At 42.4% G+C, this 23,813-nt stretch overlaps 1 protein-coding gene across 2 annotated transcripts in view; it reads left to right on the top strand.

The window, feature by feature from the left end:
- ALG14 (ALG14 UDP-N-acetylglucosaminyltransferase subunit) overlaps positions 1-22,512 on the top strand; it is a 104,405-nt gene extending 81,893 nt beyond the window's left edge. Inside the window, exon 3 of one of the 2 annotated variants that reach the window (XM_065895686.1) lies at positions 22,068-22,512. In XM_065895686.1, the coding sequence (XP_065751758.1) occupies positions 22,068-22,298 (231 nt within the window). In that variant the 3' untranslated portion in view covers positions 22,299-22,512. The remainder of the gene's footprint in view (positions 1-22,067) is intronic. The other variant, XM_065895682.1, reaches the window with a different exon arrangement.
- Positions 22,513-23,813: the final 1,301 nt, after the last annotated feature.

The following is a 23,813-nucleotide window of genomic DNA, read 5'->3' as shown; positions in this document are numbered from 1 at the left end:
CTGCTGGATTAAAACCTGTTGCCCTGGGCTTCCCTGGTGGCGCAGTGGTTGAGTGTCCGCCTGCCGATGCACGGGACATGGGTTCGTGCCCCGGTCCGGGAAGATCCCACATGCCGCGGAGCGGCTGGGCCCGTGAGCCATGGCCACTGAGCCTGCGCGTCCGGAGCCTGTGCTCCCCAACGAGAGAGGCCACAACAGTGAGAGGCCCGCGGTACAAACCTGTTGCCCTGCCCTTAAGATGACTGTGGTAGAGGACTCACTCTGGTGCTACTGACAGACTGAGCCCCACCACTGAGGCCCTGCTTGTCCAGCCCTCCCCTCCCCAAAGACCCAGACTGTGATGCAGAGAAGCGTGAGCAAACCATTCTCCACGTCTGCAGAGATGCTCCTTCAGCACCAGTGGGATGGGGCACCTTGACAGCTAGGGTGACTTTGAGTGGCAGAGGATATGCCGCCTTGCCACCTCCCTACTAATGTCCCTTTCTGCTGTCCTTCAGGTGCCTTCCTTCCCTGTAACCTGTCCTTATTCTCGCAATGTTGTCAACTAATCATTTTTAAAGAATTAACAGATAATTAAGGAGCTAACTTCTAGTCTTTAAGATAGGACTCCTCCCAGGGATGCTGGCTCTCTAAGAGGTAGTCTCTAGATCTAGACAACAGAGGGAAGGAGGGGTGTCATGGTGGAGCTCCTCAATTCCTGGAAGTTCTCACTGCTATTAGGAACCTGAGGCTCACTGAAAAGCTCTTCCAGATGAGTTCAGCTGGGCTGCTTGTCCCCGCAGTGGTTTTGAGCAGGATGAGAGAGAGAATGGCCTTTGATGGCTTACCAGTCCCCACGTTTCCTCCGCCGCTGCTTTCTCCCTCAGCACACACAGACCCCTTTGCAGGAAGGTAGACAAGGCACCACTTATGAAGAGTGCCAGCCCCCTTCCTGTAGTGGTGGGCAGAGGTTTCCAAGTGCTAATTTGTACCGAAACACCTGGCAGTTTGTTTAAAATGCATATTCCTGGGCCCCAGACCCAGAGATTCTGATTTGGAATCTGCATTTTTATTTATTTATGTATTTATTTATTTTAAATTGAAGTATAGTTGATTCACAGTGTTGTGCCCATCTCTGCTCTACAACAAAGTGACTTCGTTTTGCACATATATACCTTCATTTTTAAAATATTCTTTTCCATTATGGTTTATCCCAGGAGATTACATATAGTTCCCTATGCTATACAGTAGGACCTTGTTGTTTATCCATTCTAAATGTAATAGTTTGCAACTACCAATCCCAGATTCCCAGTCCATCCCCTTCCCTCCCCCAAGAATCTGCATTTTGGACAAGTATCCCTGGGTGAATGGGATGTGAAGGCCTGCAAAATACTAACATGGAGTCACTTCTCTACCTGCTGGTTTAAAGGGGTCCTCTCTGAATAGAACTGGGACAAACCTACCACTTCTCTCAGTTCCTATCAATGCTCCTGTCTTCTAAGAGTATAATAAGAGAGAGTCGTTAGTATAGCCAAACACCCCTAGCAAAACTCAGCTAAGCTTGAAGGCAATAAAAACCTCCAAGAGACACCCTGATTTTGACAAGAAGTGTCATTCTACTTCTGCAAGTTACCAATGGAGTCAGGTGCACCAATGCTAAGATCTTGATAAATGCGTGGTGGACGATGAAAGGGAAACACCTTGTGAATGCCTGAATGCACAGAGTGAAGCACATGTTCTATGGAGAACCCTGTCCGTTCATTCTAGGTGTGGAATCCAAGCTCGGCTCCAGAGTACCATGTTCTTTAACCACAACGAGGTACAGCTCCTTAATGCATCTCACTCTGTTGAATTCTATCTTCTTGCCTCCCATTTCATTGTCTGTCTTTGAGCATCTATGTCTACCTCTCTTTTCTACACACACAACCAGAAACTCACAAACAAGTGTTTTTATGTATCCTTTTGGTTTAGAATTAAGGAATTAGATACTCCTCTATAAAAAAAATTTGTAAGCCTTTTTTAATACTGCAAACATAATCTGTACATAAAGAAATTATCTAAGGAAAACTGCTGACTAGTTTTCAGTTCAGCAAGATAGCAATTTTATTCATAGGCAGATGTAAAAAAAAAAATTAGGGAAGGATCACGAATAAAATATCACTTATCTGCCTAAGAGAGGGCCTTGACAGAAGTCAGGAGTTACATAATTGCTTTGAATCCGAGCCAGTTCTTCCTGTTTTGAAAGGATACTCCCTTTTCTTTTGAAAATGTTAACCATTTGCCCCCATTTTATCTGCTGAAAAGCTTTCATAATCCATCTTAGTCCAATGGCATGTTATAGTCTGCCACTAATTTCTTTATTAAAGCTATAAAATATTAATAACAATTGCCAGAATTTTGCCTTCAATTAAACTCCCTGTGTCACATCTGCCCTGGAGCCTACCTTGCCTTCAACCCACTTCCAACTAATGCTTGTCCTGACTGACAGGTGCAGGACCAGGATGGGGGACAGGAGAGCCCCAGGCTTGTTTTCTAAAGCTGGTCTGAGTTTCAGCTGTGTGATCTTTCATACGTCACTTAATTGCTCTGGTCTTGAGTCTCCTCATCTAAAAAATGAGGATAAAGACATCCACCTCAAAGGGCTGTTGTAAGGTTTAAGAAAAGGCTCATTACGCAGAATGCCACACTTACGCTCTGGGCCTGGCAAGTAGTATGTGCCCTGTGAATGTCAAGGTCTCTGCCTTCCTTCTCAAGCTAAAGGGCAAGGATTGAACTAAGTGACTCCTGAGACTGCATCTAGCGTTAGCAATCAGGGCTTCTGCAAGAGCTGCTGAGTATACGGTGTGGGGAAAACAAAAGGAAAGAGTACTGGATTACTAGGATTCAAAGACCTCCGTGAACACATTTCAGAGTGTTGAAAATACAGTGAAAACACAAAAAGACCAAGAAGTCAGGAAGTCGTCACCTTGACCATTTGGCCCAGAGAACAGGAAAACTAAAAGATTCAGTTTCCTCAACTGAAAGTAGAATCAGCCAGGAAGGTTAGGAAAACAATGTTTGGCTGGCCTGACGTTGATCTATAACGATGATGCAAAGTAGGTACAGCTTAACCATTCAGAGAAAAAAATTTTTTTAAGTTTTAATTTTATCTATATATCTTTTATGATGGATCATCAGGGCAAGAAAATCAAATGTCACCCCAGTGTGGGCACCGACAACCTCTGAGCTCTTTTGCCTACTCTGCACTTACAGTTGGAGGAGCCATAAACATACATGGAATGGCCAAACTGTGTGGAGCCCTGGGTCTCGTAGGATCTTGCTAACATGCATTCAGACTACAGGTGGGCATCCCAGAGTTGGTGGAGGGGACATTGGAGTCTGCTGTCTGTGTGTCTACACCTACGTAACTTCCACCCCTGTAACTCAGCCCAAATGCAACAAATCAGGGTGGTCGCAGAAGGTTGGGAAGTCTAGTTTCCCCATACAAGGGCAACATAGCCTACCCTTGTTTTGAAATGAACAAGATCAGCCTTACTCACCAGGTCATCAGGCTTGTTTACCGTGTTATGGCCACGGACTTTCATGGCCATTTGGCTGAGAAGGACACTACAGTGGCTCCCTAGATCCAGAGCAGGGGAGCTCAAGAATCCTTCTGTCATTCACCACGTGTGGAAAAAGAGAAAACACCGCTCCGGGTAATGAGGCTCCTTCCGTCCTTTTTTAACATAAGCATCACGTGGAGTGTATCAGGCAGAGCAAAAAATGTGACTTGAAGATAAAGAGGCTAAAATGGATGCTTGGGTCAGTCTTATAAGGTACCCTCTGAAGGGTAGGATAGATCATGCCGAGTCAGTGCCATGTCTGTGACAGAGTGAGGGACAAGCCTTCTGCCACATAGCACTCTTAAGAATTTGAAAAATGCCACAAGTATTGTACTTGACTTTTGGATGGATTATAATAATAGCTGGGACTTCCCTGGTGGTGCAGTGGTTAAGAATCCGCCTGCCAATGCAGGGGACACGGGTTCGATCCCTGGTCTGGGAAGATCCCACATGCTGTGGAGCAGCTAGGCCTGCGAGCCACAACTACTGAGCCCACGTAGTAAAACTACTGAAGCCCACGTGCCTAGAGCCCCTGCCCTAGCAACAAGAGAAGCCACCGCAATGAGAAGCCCACGCACTGCAACAAAGACCCAACACAGCCAAAAATAAAGAAATAAATAATTTAAAATACATATATACATAATAGCTGCCATTTATTGAATTTTTACCATGGGCCAAGCACTATGTTAAATGCTTTACATGTGTTATCTTATTTGATATCCACAGCAATACTAAAAAGTAGATATACTGTCTTCCCTGTGTTTATATTTGTTTCTGGTTGGATTACCATTCCCCACCCCTGACATTCTCTACCTTACTGTTGCTAATTCCCAAGAAGGAGGATACATTAGAACTTACTGCCCACCTCCCCTGAAGGACCATCAGAACTTACTGCCCACCTCCCCTGAAGGACCATCAGGACCAGTCTCATCTTGCCCTTATATATATGTCTCTGTTTACCTTATTCACCACAAGAAGTTCAAGCCCCTGAGAGAGAGTGTTACCTGGACCTAACAGCTCTGTTAAATTATAATCTGTCTCAAGCCCAGACCCCTCCCCAACCTCCTAAACCCTTTTTGCTGGCCCAGACTTACGGTCGGTTCACAAAATCTACATCATCTTCTCTCCTCCGTCTTGCTCTAGTTGCTGTCTGATTTACCCAGAATACCATACCACTTCATCAGTTACTGGCTTCCAGGTCACCTCCTCCCAGATCTTCTTTGACCTCCATATCTCCCTGTTCCCTTATCCTGCTTTACATTATACAAACATATACCTATTATTTTTTGTCTTCCCACTGGAATGTAAACTCTGTGAGGGCAGGGACCTTTGTTCACTAGTAGATCCCTAATACCCAGAAAGTACCTGGCATATTATCTTTGCTCAGTACCTATTTCTTGAACAAATGAATCCATGAATGAGAAAACGGAGACATAGAACGGACTGCTCACGTTGCTGTTAAGCAGACAGCCCAGATCTGTGTGACTGCAAAGCCCTGGCCCATAAGCACCATGTTGCTCGGCTCCTTGATGGATTATGTGAATGCAGCAGGAGCAAGAATATTCTGGCTGGGGGCTTCCCTGGTGGCGCAGTGGTTGAGAGTCCGCCTGCCGATGCAGGGGACGTGGGTTCATGCCCCGGTCCGGGAAGATCACATGCCGTGGAGCGGCTGGACCCATGAGCCATGGCCGCTGAGCCTGCACGTCCGGAGCCTGTGCTCCACAATAGAAGAGGCCACAAACAGTGAGAGGCCCACGTACCGCAAAAAAAAAAAGAATATTCTGGCTGACTGGGAGTAATCAGTGTTGGGGTGTTGGTATAAGGGACTTACCAAGTGGGCAAGATCCTACAGGGCCAAAGTTTACTGTTCTTTATTTGATTACATATATGATTATGTGATTTAAAAGAAAAATATATATTTGGTTATTCAGATGACCAGAATATATTTTTTGTATATATTTGGTCTTCATCCACAGTTCCTGACTCACAGCTCCTAAAACCCTTGGAATTTCCTAAGTGATGAGAGCAATAAAGGTGCCTGTTAAGTTAATGAGGTGACTTTCAGAAAGGACCCAAGAATGGGGACTGGTTGCCACTGGAGCCAACTGTGTCATTAAAGGGTTGGAACTTCAGTCCCACCCCCAGCCTCTACCTCTGGGGAGGGGAGAGGGCCTGGAGGTTGAATCAGTCACCAATGGCCAGTAGTTTAATCAATCATGACTATGTAATGAAGCCACCATAAAAACCCAAGAGGACGGTGTTGGGAGAGCTTCCAGGTTGGTGAGCGTGTGGAGACTTAGGGAGAACGGCACACTCTGAGAGGGCATGGACACTCCACCCCCTTGCCCCATACCTTACCCTATGTATATCTTTATCTGGCTGTTGGTTTGTATTTTTTAATATCCTTGGTAATAAATCAGTAAGCTAGTGAGTAAATGGGCCTTCCTGAGTTCTGTGAGCCATTCTAGCGTATTAATTGATCTCAAGAAGTGGGTCGTGGGAACCTCTGACTTATAGCCAGAAGTAGAGGTAGCAGCCAGGACTTGTGACAGGCATCTGAAGGGGGAGGGCAGTCTTTGGGACTGAGCCATTAACCTGTGGAATCTGATTCTATATCCAGGTAGGTAGTGTCAGAATTGAGTTAAATTGTAGGACAACCAGCTGGCGTCCAGAGCATTGTTTGTTGTGAGGCAGCCTACACGTGTGCACGCGTACACACATTAGAATTGGGTCCAGTTGTTATCAAATGAAATGCAAGTAACTGATGTTCGAGGAGCCAGCAATAAATTCAGTGTCTTTACAACATAAGCCATTAGCCTAGATAAAAACAATTTATAACTTTACTTACCTTTTTGATATGATTTAAAAGAAGATGAAAGCTATGCCTGGGTAAGGAGAAGTAGGGAAGGGGCTAGGTGGACTGTGACATGTTCAAGCAGTGAAGCAACTGAGGCCTATATAGCAACATGGAAGGAAGAGTGGTATACTTGGAAAAGTAGACCTCAAGATGCTATACACACAGTGATGACAACTCTGAAGACTGTGTTAGCAATAGAATTGTAAGAGACCTTGAAGTTCATAAATAGTTGGTGATTCCGGTGTTTAGGGCTTTATTTGGTTATTTCATGTTGGTCTTGATATTTAAATGTTCCTGTTTAACTGTTACTACTCAAATGATTAAATACACATAAAAAAGAAGAAATACAGTGTACCGTAATGTGAGCCAAGCGAACACGTCATCTCATCTGCTCTGCGTCCTGTTCCTTCCTGCTGTCCACCTCCACTGAGCGCTGACATTCAGTGCTGCCTTTCCTCAGGCTGCACCCCCAGCCTTCCGGTCCTCTGACGATATCCTCTACATGTTATAGACCACCTGCCCTCCAACTGCATTTTCTTCCTCACTCTATTACTCACAGATGCTTCTCTATCCAGTTTTCTACGGCTTTTATCCCACGGCTCTTGCCCTCCTCCTCTCTTGGATGAGGACTTTTGAGTATCCTTTCCCTACGCCAAAACACTCACCCTGGGTGCTTTTTGCTGCTTGGTCCTCATCCTTATTTCACTCTGCCTCTTCCTGTGCTCACCGTGCAGCGCTCTGAGCCCTGCTTGAGGAAATCCTGTGACTGTTCTGACGTGACCTGTTCCTTCTCTAACTCTGCATCTGCTGCTCTCAAAGCCTTTGTTTTTTTCCATACCAGTCAGGTTCTTGGTAACGAACCATAAAAATCCACTCTGGCTGACTGAAACAGAAAAAGAATTTAGGGAAAGATTATTGAGAGCTCTTGGAGTTACTGGGAAAGCTAATGAAATAGGATTAGTAAACGTGGAGTGACAAGGTGGGAGCTGAACAGCTAGAACCACAGCCCAAATTCCATGGCCTCAGAGCTGCTTTGGGGGAACACTGCTGCCACCACTGCTGGATAGTGAACAGTGTAGCTGGCCCCGCTGGTACTGGATGCCAGACTCTGCCAGTGGCACCTTTGCCATCAGAACAGATTCTCCTCTGGCCTTGCTTCTCTGCACCACCAGCTCCTGATCAGACCTAGGCAGAAACATCTGGCCAAGTCACGGCCCATCCACTAGCTGCAGAGGGAACACAGAAAGGAGTATCTCACTTGTGAGATGGGCTCTGCCTGCTGTCACAACTCATACAGTGGGAAATCACTCAGTTTCCACACAGGAACAAAAACAAAACAAAACAAAAGGCCACATGGCCCATCCCCAACTCAGGACAGTTGTTTTATTAAACTTTCTACAACTTCCTTAAGTCCTTGAAGCTGTTTCTTCTGACTTCTCACTCAGCAAGAACTCTGGAACACAGTTCAATGCAAAATTAAAACCTTAGGGGTCACAGATTTATATACAAAAATGTTCATAACAGCATGATTTAGAATAGCAATAAAAGGAGTCAGCCTGAATTTCCAACAATAAAGGAATAGTTAGATGAATTATGAGATATCCATAGGATTAAATATATGCAGTCATTAAAAATCATGAATTTAGGGCTTCCCTGGTGGCGCAGTGGTTGAGAGTCCGCCTGCCGATGCAGGGGACACGGGTTCGTGCCCTGGTCTGGGAAGATCCCACATGCCGCGGAGTGGCTGTGCCCGTGAGCCATGGCCGCTGAGCCTGCGCGTCCGGAGCCTGTGCTCCGCAACGGGACAGGCCACAACAGTGAGAGGCCCGCGTACCGCAAAAAGATAAAAAAAATAAATAAATAAAAGTTAAAAAAAAAAAAAAAATCATGAATTTAAAAAATTTTCCACAACACACAAAAATATAACAACACTTCAAAAACACTTTACAATATTTATATATAAGCTCTCAGATTATATATGTGCATACGTGAACATATTTTATAGTGAAATATAAATGTGTATATGAAGATAATACACCAAAATGTTAACAGATTGATGAAATTAGAAGGATTATTATCTTCTTTTTGCTTTTCCGCACCTTTCACATTGAGCTGGAAAGTTATAAATATTGAAAGAAAAATCTGTTGAGGGCAAACTTCCTGTGCCACCGTTTTTATCCTTTGTCATGTTCTCAGAAGGTACATTTTTTCCCAAACCAATCTCAAATTAAATACTCTGAACTCTTACTCTTTTCTCCTGGTGTTGAAAGAACTCACTTTTTCTATATCATCAGTTCCTCCCTCACCACCAGTTTGTTCCCGCAGTCTTTATGTTCACATATAGATCATTCGTTCCATTCTGTAAGCCTTTCCCAGCCCTGCTTAGCTCACCCAGCTCCTATCTGAGCTTTCCCTCCCTCATGCTCATCTTCCCCTCCCCGTATTTTAGCTCAGTGATTCACAGAAGTAGGCATCTCTGGGGTTTCCATTACCCTTCTCTTACCCAAATCTGAAGATTTTGTCTCTGTCGGCTAAGGCAAGTGACTTTGTGGTTTTCTTATTTTCTAAAATAAGAAGGATGCATTTTTGGGCTTCCCTGGTGGCGCAGTGGTCAAGAATCCGCCTGCCAAAGCAGGGGACATGGGTTCGAGCCCTGGTCCAGGAAGATCCCACATGCTGCAGAGCAGCTAAGCCCATGCGCCACAACTACTGAGCCTGAGCTCTAGAGCCCACGAGCCACAACCACTGAGCCCGTGTGCCACAATGACTGAAGCCCGCACGCCTAGAGCCTGTGCTCTGCAACAAGAGAAGCTACCACAATGAGAAGCCCGCGCACTGCAACGAAGCATAGCCCCTGCTCGCCACAACTAGAGAAAGCCCACATGCAGCAACGAAGACCCAACACAGCCTAAATAAATAAATAAAAATTTTAAAAAGAAGAGAGAGGACCTTCAAAATAGCAGAGGAATAAGATGAGGAGATCACCTTCCTCCCCATAAATACATCAAAAATACACCTAAATGTGGAACAAATCCTACAGTACACCTAGTGAATGCTGGCAGAAGACCTCAGACTTCCCAAAAGGTAAGAAAATCCCCATGTACCTGGGTAGGGCAAAAGAAGAAAGAAAAAATAGAGACAAAAGAATAGGAATGGGACCTGCACCTCTGGGAGGGAGCTATGAAGGTGGAAAAGTTTCCACACACTAGGAAGCCCCTTCACTGGTGGAGACGGGGAGTGGGTGGGTGGGGGAAGCTTTGGAGCCACGGAGGAGAGCGCATCAACAGGGGTGTGGAGAGCAAAGTGGAGAGATTTCCGCACAGAGGATCGGTGCAGATCAGCACTCACCAGCCTGAGAGGCTTGTCTCCTCACCCACTGGGATGGGTGAGGGTGGGGAGCTGAGGCTTGGGCTTCGGAGGTCGGATCCCAGGGAGAGGACTGGGGTTGGCTGCGTGAACACAGCCTGAAGGGGGCTAGTACGCCACAGCTAGCCGGGAGGGAGTCCGGGAAAAAGTCTGGACCTGCCTAAGAGGCAAGAGACCATTGTTTCAGGGTGCAAGAGGAGAGGGGATTCAGAGTACCACCTAAACAAGCTCCAAAGATGGGCATGAGCCGCGGCTCTCAGCACGGACACCAGAGATGGGCATGAGATGCTAAGGCTGCTGCTGCAGCCACCAAGAATCCTGAGTGCAAGCACAGGTCACTATCCACAACCCCCTGCCCCCCACCCCCGCCAGGAGCCTGTGCAGCCTGCCACTGCCAGGGTCCCGTGATTCAGGGACAACTTCCCCGGGAGGACACATGGCACGCCTCAGGCTGTTCAACGTCATGCTGACCTCTGCCGCCGCAGGCTTGCCCCGCATTCCAATTATAACTACCATACTCCTCCCTCTCCTTGGTGTGAGTGAGCCAGAGCCCCCTATTCAGCCGCTCCTTTAACCCCGTCCTGTTTGGATGGGAACAGATGTCTGAGGGCAACCTACATGCAGAGGTGGAGCCAAAACCAAAGCTGAACCCCAGAAGCTGTGCAAACAAAGAAGAGAAAGGGGAATCTGTCCGTGCAGCCTCAGGAGCAGTGGATTAAATCCCCACAATCAACTTGAGGTACCCTGCATCTGTGGAATACCTGAATAGACAACGAAGCAACCCAAAATTGAGGCGGTGGACTTTGGGAGCAACTGTAGACTTGGAGTTTGTTGTCTGCAACTGCCTTGTTTCTGACTTTTATGTTTATCTTAGTATAGTTTTTAGTGCTGGTTATCATTGGTCGATTTGTTTATGGGTTTGGTATCTCTCTTCTTTTTTTTTAAATGTTTTTTACCTTTTTTATTTTAATAATTTTTTTATCTTTTTATTTTAATTATTTTATTAAAACATTTTTTTTCTTTCTTTTCTTCTCCCTTTTCTTCTGAGCCGTGTGGCTGAGAGGGTCTTGGTGCTCCAGCCTGTTGTCAGGCCTGAGCCTCTGAGGTGGGAGAGCTGAGTTCAGGACATTGGACCACCAGAGACTTCCCAGCCCCATGTAATATCAATCGGTGAGAGCTCTCCTAGAGATCTCTGTCTCAATGCTCAGACCCAGCCGCACTCAACGACCAGCAAGCTCCAGTGCTGGACACCCCATGCCAAACAACTAGCAAGACAGTAACACAGCCCCACCCATTAGCAAAGAGGCTGCCTAAAATCATACTAAGTTCACAGACAGCCAAAACACATCACCGGACACAGCCCCGCCCACCAGAAAGACAAGATCTAGGCCCACCCAACAGAACACAGACACCAGTCCCCTCCACCCAGAAGCCTACACAAGCCACTGAACCAACCTTATCCACTTGGGGCAGACACCAAAAACAATGGTAACTACAGACCTGCAGCCTGCGAAAAGCAGACCCCAAACACAGTAAGTTAGGCAAAATGGGAAGACAGAGAAATATGTAGAAGATGAAGGAGGAAGGTAAAAACCCACCAGACCAAACAAATGGAGAGGAAATAGACAGTCTACCTGAAAAAGAATTCAGAGTAATGATAGAAAAGATATCCAAAATCTTGGAAACAGAATGGAGAAAATACAAGAAACGTTTAACAAGGACCTAGAAGAACTAAAGAGTAAACAAACAATGATGAGCAACACAATAAATGAAATTTAAAAATTCTCTAGAAGGAATCAATAGCAGAATAACTGAAGGAGAAGAATGGATAAGTGACTGGAAGAGAAAATAGTGTAAATAACTACTGCAGAGCAGAATAAAAGAAAAAGGAATGAAAAGAATTGAGGACAGTCTCAGAGACCTCTGAGACAACATTAAACACATCAACATTCGCATTGTAGGGGTCCCAGAAGGAGAAGAGAGAGAGAAAGGACCTGAGAAAATATTTGAAGAGATTATAGTCGAAAACTTCCCTAACATAGGAAAGGAAATAGCCACCCAAGTCCAGGAAGCACAGAGAGTATCATACAGGATACACCCAAGGAGAAACACACCGAGACACACAGTAATCAAATTGGCAAAAATTAAAGACAAAGAAAAATTATTGAAACAGCAAGAGAAAAGTAACAAATAACATACAAGGGAACTCCCATAAGGTTAACAGCTGATTTCTCAGCAGAAACTCTACAGGCCAGAAGGGAGTGGCATGACATATTTAAAGTGATGAAAGAGAAGAACCTACAACCAAGATTACTCTACCCAGCAAGGATCTCATTCAGATTTGATGGAGAAATCAAAAGCTTTACAGACAAGCAAAAGCTAAGAGAATTCAGCACCACCAAAACAGCTCTACAACAAAGGCTGAAGGAACCTCTCTAAGTGGCAAACATAAGAGAAGAAAAGGACCTACAAAAACAAACCCTAAACAATTAAGAAAATGGTCATAGGAACATACGTATTGATAATTACCTTAAACGTGAATGGATTAAATGCTCCAACCAAAAGACACAGGCTCACTGAAAGGATACAAAAACAAGACCCATATATATGCTGTCTACAAGAGACCTACTTCAGACCTAGGGACACATACAGACTGAAAGTGAGGAGATGGAAAAGGATATTCCATGCAAATGGAAATCAAAGAAAGCTGGAGTAGCAATACTCATATCAGATAAAATAGACTTTAAAATAAAGAATGTTACAAGAGACATGGACACTACATAATGATCAAGGGATCAATCCAAGAAGAAGATATAACAATTGTACTTATTTATGCACCCAACATAGGAGCACCTCAATACATAAGGCAAACAGCCATAAAAGGGGAAATCGACAGTAACACAATAATAGTGGGGGACTTTAACACCCCACTTTCACCAATGGACAGATCATCCAAAATGAAAATAAATAAGGAACACAAGCTTTAAATGACACATTAAACAAGATGGACTTAATTGATATTTATAGGACACTCCATCCAAAAACAACCTAATACACTTTCTTCTCAAGTGCTCATGAAACATTCTCCAGGATAGATCACAATCAAGCCTTGGTAAATTTAAGAAAATTTAAATCATATCAAGTATCTTTTCCGACTAGAATGCTATGAGACTAGATATCAATTACAGGAAAAAAAACTATAAAAAATACAAACACATGGAGGCTAAACAATACACTACTAAATAACCAAGAGATCACTGAAGAAATCAAAGAGGAAATTTAAAAATACCTAGAAACAAATGACAATGAAAACACAATGACCCAAAACCTATGGGATGCTGCAAAAGCAGTTTTAAGAGGCAAGTTTATAGGAGTAGAGTCCTACCTCAAGAAACAAGAAAAATCTCAAACAACCTAACCTTACACCTAAAGAAGTTAGAGAAAGAAGAACAAAATAACGCCAAAGTTAGCAGAAGGAAAGAAAGCATAAAGATCAGATCAGAAATAAAAGAAAAAGAAATGAAGGAAACAATAGCAAAGATCAATAAAACTAAAAGCTGGTTCTTTGAGAAGATAAACAAAATTGATAAACCACTAGCCAGACTCGTCAAGAAAAAAGGGAGAAGACTCAAATCAACAGGATTAGAAATGAAAAAGGAGAAATAACAACTGACACTGCAGAAATACAACGAATCATGAGGGAGTACTACAAGCCACTATATGCCAATAAAATGGACACCCTGGAAGAAACGGACAAATCCTTAGAAAAGCACAACTTTCAAAGCCTGAACCAGGGAGAAATAGAAAATATAAAGAGACCAATCACAAGCACTGAAATTGAAACTGATTAAAAATCTTCCAACAAACAGAAGCCCAGGACCAGATGGCTTCACAGGTGAATTCTGTGAAACATTTAGAGAAGAGCTAACACCTATCTTTCTCAAATGCTTCACAAATATAGCAGAGGGAGGAATACTCCCAAACTCATTCTATGAGACCACCATCTCCCTGATACCAAAACCAAAGATGTCACAAAGAAAGAAAACTACAGGCCAATATCACTGATGAACATAGATGCAAAAATCCTCAACAAAATACTAGCAAACAGAATCCAACAGCACATTAAAAGGATCATATACCATGATCAAGTGGGGTTTATCCCAGGAATGCAAGGATTCTTCAATATACGCAAATCAATCAATGTGATACACCATATCAACAAATTGAAGGATAAAAACCATATAATCATCTCAATAGATGCAGAAAAAGCTTTTGATAAAATTCAACACCCATTTATGATAAAAACTCTCCAGAAAGTAGGCATAGAGGGAACTTACCCCAACATAATAAAGCCTATATATGACAAACCCACAGCCAATATCGTTCTCAATGGTGAAAAACTGAAACCATTTCATCTAAGATCAGGAACAAGACACGGTTGCCCACTCTCACAGCTGTTATCCAACATAGTTTTGGAAGTTTTAGCCACAGCGGTCAGAGAAGTAAAAGAAATAAAAGGAATCCAAATTGGAAAAGAAGAAGTAAAACTGTCACTATTTGCAGATGACATGATACTATACATAGAGAATCCTAAAGATGCTACCAGAAAACTACTAGAGCTAATCAATGAATTTGGTAAAGTACCAGGATACAAAATTAATGCACAGAAATCTCTTGCATTCCTATACACTATTGATGAAGAATCTGAAAGAGAAATTAAGGAAACACTCTCATTTACCATTGCAACAAAAAGAATAACATACCTAGGAATAAACCTACCTAAGGAGACAAAAGACCTGTATGCAGAAAATTATAAGACACTGATGAAAGATATTAAAATGATACAAACAGATGGAGAGATATACCATGTTCTTGGATTGGAAGAATTAACATTGTGAAAATGACTATACTACCCAAAGTAATCTACAGATTCAATGCAATCCCTATCAAACTACCAATGGCATTTTTCACAGAACTAGAACAAAAAATTTCACAATTTGTATGGAAACACAAAAGACCTCAAATAGCCAAAGCTATCTTGAGAAAGAAAAATGGGGCTGGAGGAATCAGGGTTCCTGACTTCAGATTGTACTACAGTAATCAAGACAGTATGGTACTGGTACAAAAACAGAAATATAGATTAATGGAACAGGATAGAAAGCCCAGAGGTAAACACACGCACATATGGTCACCTTATTTTTGATAAAGGAGGGAAGAATATACACTGGAGACAAGACAGCCTCTTCAATAAGTGGTGCTGGGAAAACTGGACAGCTACATGTAAAAGAATGAAATTAGAACACTCCCTAACACCATACACAAAAATAAACTCAAAATGGATTAAAGACCTAAATGTAAGGCCAGACAGTGTAAAACTCTTAGAAGAAAACATAGGAAGAACACTCTTTGTCATAAGTCACAGCAAGATCCTTTTTGACTCATTTCATAGAGAAATGGAAATAAAAACAAAAATAAACAAATAGGACCCAATGAAACTTAAAAGCTTTTGCACAGCAAAGGTAAGCATAAACAAGACAAAAAGACAACTCTCAGAATGGGGGAAAATATTTGCAAACGAAGCAACTGACAAAGGATTAATCTCCAAAATATACAAGCACCTCATGCAGTGCAATATCAAAAAAACAAACAACCCAATCCAAAAATGGGCAGAAGACCTAAATAGACATTTTTTCAAAGCAGATATACAGATTGCCAACAAACACATGGAGGGATGCTCAACATCACTAATCATTAGAGAAATACAAATCAAAACTACAATGAGATATCACCTCATACCGGTCAGAATGGCCATCATCAAAAAATCGAGAAACAATAAATGCTGGAGAAGATGTGGAGAAAAGGGAACACTCTTGCACTGCTCGTGAGAATGTGAACTGGTGCAGCCACTATGGAGAACAGTAGGGAGGTTCCTTAAAAAACTACAAATAGAGCTACCATATGACCCAGCAATCCCACTACTGGGCATATACCCTGAGAAAACCAAAATTCAAAAAGAGTCATGTACCAAAATGTTCATTGCAGCTCTATTTACAGTAGCCCAGAGATGGAAACAACCTAAGTGCCCATCATCGGATGAATGGATAAAGAAGATGTGGCACATATATACAATGGAATATTAGTCAGCCATAAAAAGAAACGAAATTGAGCTATTTGTAATGAGGTGGATAGACCTAGAGTCTGTCATACAGAGTGAAGTAAGTCAGAAAGAGAAACAAATACCATATGCTAACACATATATATGGAATTTAAGAAAAAAATGTCATGAAGGACCTAGGGGTAAGACAGGAATAAAGACACAGACCTACTGGAGAACGGACTTGAGGATATGGGGAGGGGGAAGGGTGAGCTGTGACAGAGCGAGAGAGAGGCATGTACATATATACATTACTAAACGTAAGGTAGATAGCTAGTGGGAAGCGGCCGCATAGCACAGGGATATCAGCTCGGTGCTTTGTGACCGCCTGGAGGGGTGGGATGGGGAGGGTGGGAGGTAGGGAGACGCAAGAGGGAGGAGATATGGGAACATGTGTATATGTATGGCTGATTCACTTTGTTGTAAAGCAGAAACTAACACACCATTGTAAAGCAATTATACCCCAATAAAGATGTTAAAAAAAAAAATCAAAACTGCAATGAGGTATCACCTCACACTGGTCAGAATGGCCATCATCAAAAAATCTACAAGCAGTAAATGCTGGAGAGGGTGTGGAGAAAAGGGAAGCCTCTTGCACTGCTGGTGGGAATGTGAATTGGTACAGCCACTATGGAGAACAGTATGGAGGTTCCTTAAAAAACTAAAAATAGAACTCCCATATGACCCAGCAATCCCACTACTGGGCATATACCCTGAGAAAACCATAATTCAAAAACAGTCATATACTACAATGTTCATTACAGCTCTATTTACAATAGCCAGGACATGGAAGCAATCTAGGTGTCCATCGACAGATGAATGGATAAAGAAGATGTGGCACATATATACAATGGAATATGACTCAGCCATAAAGGGAAAGGAAATTGAGTTATTTGTAGTGAGGTGGATGGACCTAGAGTCTGTCATACAGAGTGAAGTCAGAAAGAGAAAAACAAATACCGTATGCTAACACATGTATGGACTCTTAAAAAAAAAAGGTTCTGATGAACCTAGGGGCAGGACAGGAATAAAGATGCAGACGTAGAGAATGGACATGAGGACACGGTATGGGGGAAGGGTAAGCTGGGACGAAGTGAGCGAGTAGCATTGACATATATATACTACCAAATGTAAGGTAGATAGCTAGTGGGAAGCAGCTACAGAGCACAGGGAGATCAGCTCGGTGCTTTGTGACCACCTAGAGGGGTGGGCTAGGGAGGGTGGGAGGAAGATGCAAAAGGGATGGGATATGGGGATATATGTATACGTATAGCTGTTTCACTTTCTTATACAGCAGAAACTAACACAACGTTGTAAAGCAATTGCACTCCAATAAAGATGTTAAAAAATAAATTAATAAAGGGTTTCAATAAAATACAAAGAAAAAAAAGAAGGGTGCCTTGTTAAGCAACTTACCTATAAGGCTTCTTTATTTTTATTTATTTATTTTTTTGCGGTACGCAGGCCTCTCACTGTCATGGCCTCTCCCGTTGCAGAGCACAGGCTCTGGATGCGCAGGCTCAGCGGCCATGGCTCACGGGCCCAGCCGCCCCGCGGCATGTGGGATCTTCCCGGACCGGGGCATGAACCCGCGTCCCCTGCATCGGCAGGCGGACTCTCAACCACTGCGCCACCAGGGAAGCCCCTGTAAGGCTCTTCCTGTGACTCCTGAGTAGTTCTACATCTCAGTGGTTACTGCCTTCCTCATCTCCCCTTTTACCTGTCTACATAATGGAACCAATATCCTATATATGGAAGTGTTGGTTTTGACAGAACCTGTGACCTCCATAGAGACTGTCTTCCCAAGCCAGCTCAGCTTTGACAGTGGGCTCTAGTTCTCCAGCTTCTTGCATGGCCCTGGAAGCTCAGTAAAACCTTGCCTGCAGCTGGATTCCTCAGTTTGTTAGCTCTCTCCAGCCTCCTCCTCCACCAGCCAGAGGCTGGTGTCCAAAAGTCTGGTTTTCAGGCCAGTGTCTCAGAGTTGGACTCCGCTTTTCTGTCCAGTCTCTTTAGATTACAGACTAGTTGGACTCTCCGTCTGGCTTTCAATCTCACTATCATATGCTTGGATCACCCTCAACTTTATGGTCTCTGACTTTCAAACCAACCCAGGACCCCAAAGTTCTTGGCCTGTATTCTGTGTATGGGGTTCCTACTAGGCTAAGAATTAAGTTCAGACTACCCTAGTTAAATTTGTCTTTTCGTGCATGCTGATGTCATGTCTCAGCCAACAGGACTTGACCTGTGGTGACCCAAATCTACAGAACAACAATCCTCTTGTAACTCTTCTTGATCCTTTATCGGGCTCATCTATCCTCATGACTTCATGTTTATTTTAGCCTTGACCTCTTGCAGTTTTCTAGACCCATAATTTATATTATCTTTAGTACATCTCTTTGATTTCCTGCTCTCAGAGAAGTTTATTGATTTGTTAATTCATCCAACAGGCACGTATGAACACCTACCGGTTGGCACTGCAGACAGTCAGAGCTTAGTCAGGGAGTTAGACAAAATAAAGGGCTGTATCAGGATGCTTTTTATTGCTAATGACAGAAGTCCTGATTCAAACTGGCTTAAGCAAAAATGGAATATATTCCCTCACATACCTGGCAAGTCTAGGGGTAGATCTGGTTTCCTTCAGGCACAGCTGGATTCATGGATCTTAAATGCTATCTTTGGGACCTGGCCTGTCTTCATCTCTCAGCTCTGCTCTCTTCTGCTTTGTGATGGCTGCCCTCCACATGGTGGCAAGATAGATGTTACCATTGCCAGGTCCACATTCTCCTAGGTGCCGGTACAACAGAAAAGGTACTGCTCTCTCAGTAGCCCCAACGAATGTCCCACTACGTCTTGCGGTTTCTCACTGGGTTATATGCTCTTCCCTGAACGGGTGACTTTGACCAGGGAAATTCGATGATCTAGCTGGTCAGACTGGAGTCATATGTCCTCTCCTTATAGTTGAGCGTGGAGTGAACTCTATTCAAACATTTAAGTTGAGAGCAAGGGATACAGTGGTTCCCTCTGAGGAAAAGGCGATGGATCTGAGATAGTAAAAAAGTTTTATGTTGTCAGTCACAGCCATTATGTTCATGATAAATTACGTATGATACAGATACAAACAGGGTCAAGTCTGGCAAAGCGAACGTTTGCCTTATATATGATAGGCAAAGGATTCCCTCCTCCCTTATCTTTCAATCATTTTCCTTCCTTCCTTTCAGCAGAATTTAGTGAGTGCCTATTCTGTTCCAAGTTCAAAACATAGATTGTCCTAGAAATTGACCCTGCTTTTAAGGAGCTTACAAAGTAATGAGGTAGAGAGTAAGAGCAGTGCACCCACGTTTACTGAGAACTTATGTTTTAAGAAATAGAAATATGAAGAGTATTTCTGTGTTTTTTATAAAATTAAAAAGACAACTTCAACCATTATATTGTTTAAAGTCTTTACCCAGGCTATCTCAGTAAATTCTAGTTTGTTTAGTGCTTGGAATAAGTCTCTCTGGTATGCTCCATGAAATAATAGAAACTCCATAATCCCCAATTTTTAAATTTTTACCCAGGCTACTGTAAAACTCAGAGTTAAAACCTGTGGTTAATTAAAAGAAGCTTTCCTTTGCCTAAGTTTTCCTTAAGATTTTTTTTTTTCATATACTTGGTTTAGGGTTTTGTGATTTTATTGTTTCTGGGACTTTTGTAGTAAGGTACCTCAAAATAGAGATACAACAGAGATAAACAAAATACCTTTAATTTCCACTTTTACCTTTTGCCTCTGATCTATGGCAGGTTATTAAAGCATCTCCCACCAGTGCCCAGTCACTTCCCCTCTTGTATCCGGACATCTCTATTAATGTATTCACAACTTGTGTATAGCGGGCCGACCAGACACTGAAAGGAACACATGTGGATATGTACACTTTTTTTAAAGGCAACAAACATGAAAATATTTTTGTGACATTCAAGATCCAATGTGCAACCTTTATATTACCTTTTAGCTGTAGGTTTTATTTTGTTCTGTACTATGGGAAAAAAAATTGAGAAAAGCAACACAGATAATCCAAGGATTAGGGAATACATGAACACAGTGGTCTCACCTGGAGAGTTGGCAATGCTTGGAGACATTCTTGATCTTCTTGGCTACTGGAATCTTGTGGATAGAGGCCAGGGATGCTGCTAAACATTCTACGATGCACAGGACTGGCCCCACAAAGAAAAATAATCCGGTCCAAAATGTCAATAGTGCCGTTATTAGAGAAACCTTGCATTAATAGGATTTTTAGAATTCTAAATCCTGAAAGGATTCAGAACAATCTTGTAACTTAGGCTTCAGACAAAACTAGAAACAAATGAGACTCAAAGAATTATCAAATCCTGGAGCTAACAGGACAGGTCATCTAGTCTGGACTAGATGTGTGATCAGTCAGCTGGCCCAATCTCTGTGCCTCAGATTCCTATTCTGCAAAAAGGGGTATGAAAGCTTGCCTCAAATGATTGCTGTGAGGATTAACTAAAAGAATACATGTGAAATGTTCAGTACAGTACCAGACCACGATGTGTTGTTGATAAATAGTGGTAGTGAGAGCTGAGGTGGTAATTACGATTACCATCGTCCAAGGTCACAGAGCTAGTACACAGCTTGTTTAACCCCGGACTCCCTGTCCCATTTTGTTTCTTTTATGCTCCATTGAGGGTCTATGAAGAAAGGTTATAGGGGCAACTCAGTGGGGATTAAAGAGCACTGGCCTGGAGAGCAGCTTAGTGGCTGGTACTTCAGGAGAAAGTCTCAACAAAATTTCTTCATAAAAGACAGGCAGGGGATTTCACTCGTAGGTGGGAGCTAAGGGAGACTAAAAAGGATTGGTTCCTACCTGAAACAGGCTACTGTCTCTGATTTCAAAGCTCTGTGAATGGTGTTCCAGGTGGTCCTGCCTCCAGGAAGGGTGGGGCTTAGTTCACATGACCTTTACCAAACCGTTATATCCCTCACCTTGTCTCACAGCCCCAGCAGACATCTGTTGGGGAAGGTCCCTGCAATGCTGGGATGGTTAGACAATATTTCTGGGGACCCTTTCATCTCTAAGATTCTCTGATGTCTGATAAGTGTTGTGGGCCTTGTGCTGGAGCGATCATGTGACATTGTAGGTAATACCCAGTAGGCGTGTGTAGACAACCACAGATCTCCTGTTTTATGACTTGTGGAGTAAAAAATGCTTTATTAGATTGTACTAATTCAGTCAGCACGAGCATATGATTGAGATGTTGTGCAAAATGCTTTTTCTCCTTTGAAAAGAATAGTAAATTATCTTACCAACAATTCTGTGTAATAGCTTTCCCCTCATTTTCTTAAAAAACTTATAAAAATTCTTTGCAGTAACTCTGTGAGTTAAATTTTTATTTCTCTTATTAGGTTCACCAACTAAATTGTTTTTAATCAGTGGCTTTCTATAAAAATTAGCAGAAGTCAAAAGCATTAAAACTCTCGGGATCACAAGTGTGGATAAAATTCTCTTGAGGGAAAATCTCATTCATTTAGTAACCTTCTCTCGAATATCCCATGTGTTGGATTGAACTCCTACAGTGATTCTACCTCCAACAAAAATATTCTACATAATTAGTCATTTAAAGACATTTTCTCCTATATCTTAACATGTCAGTCCTCCAACTATTAATTAGATTACTTTAAAAAATCAACACGAACAAGTCAGTATATGAGAAAACAGTGAATCACAACTGAGTTTATCTGTTTTCCATATGTTTGTGTGACATTCAAGATCCACAAAGCAGTCGGAGAAGAGCAACACGCACCCATCCCGTGGGTGCTGGCTGAGCACCAGGCACTGTGTGCACATGTCCTGTGGCACAGGGCAGGCCACCCAGGTGCAGAGAAGTGGACTGATTTGTCCCAACTCACACAGTTGGTAAGCAGGAGAGCCGACAACACAGCCCCACCTGGCTTCTAACTGCACGAGTTTGCTACAGACCGGATCTTAACAAGGAATCGCTCAAGACTTAGCATAATAAAAAAATCCTCCCTAATATTGGACTGTTTTTCATTTAAAATTAGAGCAGTATTCTGTGTTTTTATTTGACCTTCAACTTTTTTTTTTTTTTCAAGGTGTTATGTAACGGACCAGGAACATGTGTTCCTATCTGTATATCTGCCCTTCTCCTTGGGATACTAGGAATAAAGAAAGTGATCATTGTCTACGTTGAAAGCATCTGCCGAGTGGAACATTTATCCCTGTCCGGAAAGATTCTGTTTCACCTCTCCGATTACTTCATTGTTCAGTGGCCGACTCTTAAGGAGAAATATCCCAAATCTGTCTACCTCGGGCGAATTGTTTGATGAATGACAACTTACTTCTTTAGAATTTTGCAGTCGACAATATTTACTATAAATGGGGAACAAAAAACTACATGTTTATTGTAAAAGCTTTTGAGAATCCTGAGAATTATTGGTGGTCAAGAGTAGAGGTGGTCAAGAGTAGAGAAATGTATAAGTAACCCAGTGAGGAAACTGAGGTTGCTTTTATAAAACAAACATTAATAAACCATTAAGTGTTTATGCCTCTGTGCTCCAAATTTCTGTTCTATATACAGGTGTTTACCACTACCTGCAAGTTATCTTCTGACTTGTTTTACTAATATTTTACTAATATTTTCTAGAACTAAATATAGAATTTGTATGATTAGCCACATTTCCTGTTCTACAGCTTTTTTTTTTTTTTTACAGTATTCTGCATTATAGAAAGAAAAAGAAAAATATTTCTTAGTTTTTGTTCAGACACAACAGGCTTTATTTCCTGTATGGAAACAGAGAGGTCCCTAGTGAATCCTTTCAGCATAAAGGAAGCAGTTATATTAAATTGGCTTCATGACAATTTGCACTCCACAGGCTTCCAGAACTGAGCGCATAAACCAGTGTCTGTTTTTATTCTTTGGTTTTGCTTTGTGAGTAGCTGGCCTTACTCCAGGATATCTTTTAAAATCTTTTGTTTGTTAAAATAAATGAAAAGGTGACTACTGTCATACGAGTAAAAACATGGTTCTGTTTCTCAGGGCCGAACTCTCAAAACATTTTTTTTAATGTTATGGTAAATTCACGATTTTGTGGCTATAGCTATCTCTGGCATTTTAAGATGTGTAGGCTCAGGAGAGTATATATTTACTTAACATTTACTTTAAGTGCTTTTTGTATGCCAGGTGTTCTTCTAAGCACTTTTCAAATATTAACTCATTTAACTCTAATAACAACTCAATGAGGTAGGGACTGTAATTACCCCCATTTTACAGATGACTTTCCAAGCTCATATGACTAGTAAGCGCCAAATCGAGAATTCGAGTCCAAGCTTAAGAGCAGAGCCAGTATCATGGGCATGTGGCCTCTGCAGCCACATAGGGACCCATAGTTAGGAGGGCCGACACTTGGTTTAATACTCTGCTGTCTCTCTCTTGAATTTCTTAGCATATTTTGAACAAGAGGCTCACATTGTGTTTTGCACTGGACCTTGCCGATTATTTAGTTGGCCCTGCTTGAGAATCTGTGCTCCTAAAGAGCCATGTCAACTACAACAGAAGTACAACACCTAATGCAGGGCCTGGCCCAGCAGCTCTGCAGTAAACAGGAATTCCATTCCCCTCCCTGCTATTTTAACAAGGCAGCAAACAATGAGAAGACCTCTTGTGATGTTTAAGTTGTTTGTTTTTTTTTCCCTCTTAAATCTGTCTTATAAGTATGATATAAATCTAATAAAGAAATGGTAAGAAATTAACAAAGAAATTGACTTTTGGTGAAAAGAGGCTTGATCGCCTAAGATGACATAAAATTAAAATGCTGAGGCTACCCTAGCCTTTCTTGTTC

The sequence above is a fragment of the Phocoena phocoena genome, chromosome 1 (assembly GCF_963924675.1).
Source record: "Phocoena phocoena chromosome 1, mPhoPho1.1, whole genome shotgun sequence".
Classification (NCBI taxonomy): domain Eukaryota; kingdom Metazoa; phylum Chordata; class Mammalia; order Artiodactyla; family Phocoenidae; genus Phocoena; species Phocoena phocoena.
Note: the sequence above shows the minus strand (reverse complement) of the source record. Positions and strands in the feature narration are given on the sequence as shown.